The 7,171-nt window shown below is 39.3% G+C and overlaps 1 protein-coding gene across 2 annotated transcripts in view; it reads right to left on the bottom strand.

The window, feature by feature from the left end:
* Positions 1-289: 289 nt before the first annotated feature.
* The window catches only part of TSC1 (tuberous sclerosis 1), an 85,787-nt gene continuing 78,905 nt past the window's right edge, over positions 290-7,171 (bottom strand). Inside the window, exons 19-22 of one of the 2 annotated variants that reach the window (XM_006894412.1) lie at positions 6,374-6,496; positions 1,723-1,910; positions 1,263-1,424; positions 290-844 (exon numbers count right to left, since the gene is read on the bottom strand). In XM_006894412.1, coding sequence (XP_006894474.1) covers positions 322-844; positions 1,263-1,424; positions 1,723-1,910; positions 6,374-6,496 — 996 coding nt within the window. In that variant the 3' untranslated portion in view covers positions 290-321. The remainder of the gene's footprint in view (positions 845-1,262; positions 1,425-1,722; positions 1,911-6,373; positions 6,497-7,171) is intronic. The other variant, XM_006894411.1, reaches the window with a different exon arrangement.

Genomic DNA, 7,171 nt, shown 5'->3' with positions numbered 1-7,171 from the left:
CAGGTTTAAAGGATGCAACCATCTTGGGGGAAAGGAAGAAATTAAAGCTACTGAGGAATGCAAACTGGCCCTTGCATTAGTACACTGCTAAGTATAAAAGAGAGGTTTGGGGGTGGATCAAGGGAAAGGATAAGAGGCATTTCAATGTCAGATCCCCAAAAAAATGTTCTGCACTCAGTCAATTGTCAGAAGGACCCCCGTCCCATTCCCACTGCATGAGCTAGCCACTCACACATTGGAAACAGAAAAGCTTTGAAACGTGCATTCACACCTCCTGTTCTATGCCAACATATGAAAGTTAACACTGATAGACCATCATCCTTAGCTGTGTTCATGATGAGTCTCATTATAGTCCATGATATGAAGCTGTCCAACACTGTCCGGGTTTGGGGGAGATGGGCGTAGGCCATCTGGGTTCAGGGGAGTCTTGGCTTCCACACCTGAGTCTTTGCCCAGTTCCGTCTTTAGGGTCTCAGAAAGGCTACTGATGGCCATGCCGTCCTCATCACACTGGCTCTCACTCTTATTACGAAATAACTCTCGAGCCTTCATGCCCAGGAAGCTTTTTGAACTGGGAAGTGAGCCAATAGTTATAGGGATGCTGGTAGAGGGCTCTCCCATGGCAGTTTCCCACCGGATGCTGTATGGGCCTGCCCTGTGATTTGGGGGTTTCTCCGGGGTAGAAATCTCACTGCTGCTGCTGCTGCTTCCTCCACCTCCTCTACTTCCACTACTACCCTGGGCGCTGCCAGGTCTAGGGTTCTTGGTCTCACCGTTGTGACTGCATGTCTCTTCATTGTGCCCCACTACTGAATCTGAGCAGCCATCATTACAACAATCAAGCCTGTAAGAAATGCAGGGAAGAAAAAATGCACTGTTGATTATAGCATCCATGTTAGGAAGGTAGGTAGTTACAATGACACCTGTTCACAGCACTGAACTCAACTAACCCAACTCCATATTCTAGAGAGGAGGAATCAAACACAAGATCTTAGTCACAACTCAGGTACAGTAAATGGTAATCTTAAATATGAATACTTCCTGGGACCACATCAAGTGCCAATGTAAAAGTGCTTCAAGGCCAGCAAGGTTCAATAGACACTTTGAGAAAAGTTCAGTATGGCTCTCTGGAATGGAGTGTGCTGGGGGCTGCAACTTTGTCTGACCAAATGGTGACTGCTCCTAACACCCACGTGGTGCAGTCCTGTGCTGTCAGTGGCAGATTCATCACAAGGCCAAAACCAGCAACTCTTTGTTCCTACCTTTCCTCTGCAGCTTCAGCTGCTTCAGTTTTTTCTTCTTCGAGTTTTTTCAGAAGGCCATCTTTCTCCAACCTGCCATATAAATCTAAGATCTCCAGTTCAAACACCTGTGTAATCCTCTTCTGAGCTTCATACCTGCTCTCTGCAGCCTTCAATTGGTCTCTGCAAGATAAAGACCACCCCCAAAACACAGGGATTGCAGTGCAGCTTCTTACCACTAGGCCACCAGAGCAATTTTATTGTATTATTTTTACATGTACCGTCAAATCGGATCTGACTGGTACAGGAGGAGATTGCACTCTCCTTCTTCAGCAGAGCATCTGGTGGATTTGAACCGTGTACCTCTGGGATTGCAGTGCAGCGTCTTGCCACTAGGCCACCAGAGCTCCCTCAAAACACAGGAAGTTACACTTAATGAAGAACACACCTCACTGACAAATCTTTTCCCAATGAAAGTTACCTTGACTGGAGTTTAACATCTTCTAAGTATTTCTTCTGTTCCAAAAGAAGGTGGTCCTTCTTTGCCAAATGAGATTCCAGTTCCAAAATTCGTTTCTGAGAGGTATCAAGTCTCTGATTCTGCTGGAGAACGTGGCTTCTGTTTTTTTCTAGTTCTTTTCGATAAGCAGCTTTCATCATTTCAACTTCCTAAAGAGGGGGTTTAGAGTTAGTGCTTTTAGAAAATCAACACTGTCACCACCATTTTGTAAGAAGGAGGGGAAAAAAAAATAAAATCAATGTAATAAGAATTTAAAGGTATGCTGGAATACTGCTAGTAGGAATTTAAATAGTACCATCTTATGGAAAATTATCTAGCAGTTAAGTATTAAGCTAGTATACTTTTCTTCAAATCTAGTTCTAAGGAAGAAATCTGAAACAAGAATAGTCATGTTGGCACAAAAATAAGCATTACAACATATTTAAAGTGAAACAAAACATACTCCAGAAATACCGTTAAGTTTATTGTCAGAGAAATAAAAGTATTTCTTGAATTTATAAATATTTTTAAATGACAAAACAATTAAAACATAAAAAACCCCCACAAAAAGCTGAATGAATAGTATGATCACTATGAAAACAACATATATGCACAAAACACCAAATGAAAATACGTCCATATTCACGGTTACAATTTCAATATACTAGACTGTGGGTGGTTTGTTGTTTTTTCTCTCCCTCTCCTAACACCAGCCAAGATAATGGCAGCAAACACAACCTGAAGCAGCAGACAGATCTGCTCAAGAAGGCAGCATCTGCAGACAGGCACCTGGACAAGATGTCCTAATTATGCCGAGCAAGTGGTGGCTGCCTACCGAGAGACTGGAACATTCTAAAATGAAGAGCAAGGAGAAACAAAGGCACCGGGGCATTGGAGGGGTGGGGGGAGAAGGCAGAAAGGCCATTTTTCTAACAAAGATGTGTTGTAATTCTATTGTTTCTATTTTAAAAAGTTGTTGTTGTTGTTGTTAGGTGGCATCGAGTTGACTACTAGTCTTAATAATCCTATGAATACATCAAATCCTTGCCCTATCCCGCACCATCCTCACAGTCTCTACCATGCTCAGGCTTACTGTTGTAGTCACTATGTCAACCGATTGCACTGAGGTTCATCCTTTCAACGACCCTCTATATTTGCATTACTATTCCCAGCATGCTATCTATTATCAGTAGAGACTGGTCCCTACTGACAACATGCCCAAAGTATGTGAGACTAAGTTTCATCATCCTTGTCTCTAAGGAGCACCCTAGTTGTACTTCCTCCAAGACGGACTCGTTTGTTCTTTTGGCATCCACAGGATATTCAATAATCTTTGCCAATACCACAATTTAAAGGTTCTTTAAATTTTAAATTTAAAGATTCTTTAAATTTTAAGATTCTTCTTTCAATCTTCTCTATTCAGATGTGTAGTAGGTTACAGAAAATATTATGGCTTGAATCGGGAGTCTCTTTGTCTTTAACAGATATCCCTACTCTTTAGCATGTTGGAGATGTTCTTAACAGAAGATTTCCCCAATACAACATGTCTTGGTTTCTTGACGACTACTACTGCTGTTGATCGTGGATCCAAGGAAGATGAAATTGTTGACAAAAATCAATCTTTTCTCCATGCATCATGATGCTGGCTACTGATGCAGTGGTGAGGACTTTGTTCTCTTGTTGAGATATAATCCATACTGAAGGCCACTGTCTTTGATCATCTTCAGTAAATGCTTCAAGTCCTCCTCATTTTTTGCAAGCATAAGTTGTTGATAATCCTTCCTTCAATCTTGATGCTACCTTGTTCTTCATACAGTCAGCTTCTTGAATTATTTGCTTAGCATACAGATTGAGTAAGTATGGAGAAAGAATATAATTCTGCCATATATCTTTCCTGATTTTAAACCATGTAGTAATTGCCTTGTTCTATTGAAATAACTACAGTTTGATTTACATACAGTTTTCACATAAGCACAATAAATTTTCTGGAATTCCCATTCTTTACAATGACTGTGTTATGGACAGGCATGGAGACTCAATTCTGGCCAGGAAGAGTATTTCTAGGAAAGGTTTCCTTACTGTAAAAGACCATAGGAAGAAACAATCTCTTCTGCAGGACTGGGACATATCTACTTTTGATGTCTGAAACAATGGCAAACATTTTGCAACCATGAACAGAAGGTAACCTGAGGACAAAATCAACAAGGTAAGTAAGGCAGTGCAGAAAAGTGAAACAGTCTTAATAACCTGATGATGGTGCTACATTACTGGCTTGGCCAATCTGGAACTCATTTGAATAAGGACTGTTTATCAAGTAAAATAATGAAACATCTTTACTGTTAAGCTAGTTTGATTTTGATGATGTTTCTTACAACTGTAAGTATACTAGAGATCAAATATCAACATCGTTGTTGTTGTTGTTGTTGTGTGTCACCAAGTCCCTTGCGACTCATACTGATCATAACTCCTGATCATAGTCTTTGAAACAGGATCCAAAAAGGATAGGTGATTTGCTCAAGGTCACAGAAAGTATAAGCATTCCAAACAATGAGATAGTCCACAGAATCCAACGCTCATACAATTGTCTCAGAATGAAGGATGCATGTAAAGTAAACTCTTAGAAATTTCCTCGTTCCTTAACTTTGTTTTCTCTTCTTTCCCCCAAGTGATTAAAAAATCCAAAGGATGTCATGGAAGTTCTACATTTAACATCTTTTTTTTTCTCTTGAATTTTTTTAAAAATTTCCATTCATTCATTGTTACACACTTTCCTCCCTGCCCACCCCTCCCCTCCAGTTCGCTTTTCTCTTTGACAGAAAAACCCCCCAAAAACAAACAAACAAAAAACCATCAAAAACTTTCATTGTTATACAATCCCACCCTCCCGCCCGTCCACTCCACTATGCAGGTTTCATTTTGGACTCTTGTCATGACAATAATACCTAATTATATATTCCTCTTAAACAGTACTCTCCTTCATCTGTTTCAATGCAGTATATTATTGTTTATCCCCTCTTAATTTCTCACCAACTCCAGTATCAGTCCCGTTTTACAACAGTGACACTATATAGTATTTGTCCTTTTGTGACTGAGATATTTCACTCAACATTATGTCCTCCGGGGTCTCCCATTTTGTATATGAGTTCCTTGTTTTTCAATGCAGTATAGTATTCCATTGTGCATACCAGAGCTTCTCTAGCTATTCATTTGTTGATTAGCACTTGTATTGTTTCCGACTCTTTGCTATTGTAAACAAGGCCGCAATAAACATGGGTGTGCATGTATCTGCTTGGGTGGCAGTTTTGGTTTCTTTAGGGTATATTCCCAGTAGTGGAAATGCTGGGTCAAGTGGTATTTCTATTTGTAACTTTTTGAGAAATCGCTATACTGCCTTCCATAGTGGTTGCATCATTTTACACTCCCACCAACAGTGAATAAGGGGGTTCCAGTTTCTCCGCAACCTCACCAACATTCGATGTCTGCTGTTCTGTTAAATTTTGCTATTCTTACTGTGGTGAGATGATACGTCATAGTTGTTTTGATTTGCATCTCTTAGAGCTAGGGATTTTGAACATTTTTCATGTGTTTGTTCACCATCTGAATGTGTTCTTTCGTGAAGTGTCTATTCATATCCTGTGCTCATTTTTCAATTGTGTTGTTTACCTTTATCTTGTTGTGGTGCTTGAGTGTTTTATAAATTCTAGATATAAGTCCTGTATCTGACATGTCATTACCAAGTATTTTTTCCCAGTCTGTGGCTTCCCTTTTTACCCTGTTGGAGAAGTTTTTGGATGTGCAAAGGGCATTTAATGTCTTTCTAAAAAGAATATGAAAGCAAGCAGCTGGGAAGACAAACATAGCTATTATGAAAATGGTATTTTTTCAATTCAAGACTACTGTCTACATTTTGGAAAGGAGAGAAGATGCTTTAAAAAGCACAGGACCAAGAAAAAAAAATCTTAAAAAGAAGGCCCATGCCTAATGATGACGTTAGGGATAGGGAACAGCTGAATATTTACTATTAAAATTCGATTCCAAATTCATTCACTAACACTACCCAAGGCTGTGTATGAAACTTCAGCTTCAACACCATTGGTGAGGTACTAACTAATTACTGATACTGGCTGACCTTGCTGCCTGACCTTGTTGTCTGACCTGAAACATCATGTGCTGAAATAAAATTCAACATTAAAAGGAAAAAAAATTATTTTGTAAACTAGCATAAATGCAGAGTCCTGAGGATTAAGGTAAACAGAACTGAGTCTCCATTCTTTTTGTTATTACTGTTGCTCTCATTTTTAAAGGAGATATGACAGAATGAAGAAAAACACTTCCAGCACCTGGTCTGTATGATGTGCTTGGGTCTTTTAATTTCTATTTTTTTATTAAATTAGGCTTTTACTTACTTAATTTCAAAGTCAAAGCAACCAAATAGGGGAAAACAAACTTATGTGATGGGTAATGCTTGTATTCCTAGACTAGGGAGAGGAGATGAGAATGGACACTATCACTGCCCTCCCTTCCCCATCTTTTAGGGCACATGAAATTCACAGCTGTTATGTATGAATGACATGCCTTCGGAGATCCCGTACTTCGGTACCATGAGGGTTTGGGTTGTCTGTGCCCGCCATACCTTTGTAGTATCTGCATGCTTGTTCTGCAGTTGTTCCAAGTACAGCTCGTTGACTTCCCCAAGAACTAACAGTTGTCTGTTTAAGAACTCCATCTGCTGTTGGACCGACTCACTATTTGAGAGCTAATCAAAACATAAACAAGCATAGTGAAAATGTCAAGATAAAATTAACAAAAGAACATTAAACAGGGGCTTGTTATTTTTAATGTTAGGGAAGAAAGAACTGTCCCATGGTTTCACGGTTTCTCTATTATAATCATTGAGGGGAAAAGTACCCTAGAGCAACAAAATAAACTGGCATGTACTTTAAAGTTGTGTTATGCAAATAGGAGGAAGTACAAATGAGCTAGCTACCCTGGCTATTCATAGGATGTTTAGAAGAGTATATATATAACCACTACTGAAATGTTTGATAAGCAGGATAAAGCTCCAGGAAGTCCTCATTTCTAAGTAAAAGACTTTTAGAGAGTGCAGTGAACCCCAGACAGAAGAAACCACAGCCCAAATAATTGAAAAAATTACATTTATATAAACAAGATTAGAAAAGGGTTACACAGACTCTACAGAGATCAAGATTTAGGCCAAATAATTCTTTGAATTCTTTCTTGTGGAGGCTACTTTGTGCACTATACAAGGATCTGCAGTATCCCGTCTCTATTATTAAATATCATTATGCAATCCTGCACCCATTCTACGCTCTCCTGTAATGCTTGCGGAGAAACCAATATGTTTTTAGATATTGCCAAATGTTCCTTGAGAGATAGAATTGCCTTCAACTGAGAACCCCTAATAGAGACA

Source organism: Elephantulus edwardii, unplaced genomic scaffold (assembly GCF_000299155.1).
Source record: "Elephantulus edwardii isolate Elephantulus edwardi_28Jun2011 unplaced genomic scaffold, EleEdw1.0 scaffold00141, whole genome shotgun sequence".
Lineage (NCBI taxonomy): Eukaryota > Metazoa > Chordata > Mammalia > Macroscelidea > Macroscelididae > Elephantulus > Elephantulus edwardii.
Note: the sequence above shows the minus strand (reverse complement) of the source record. Positions and strands in the feature narration are given on the sequence as shown.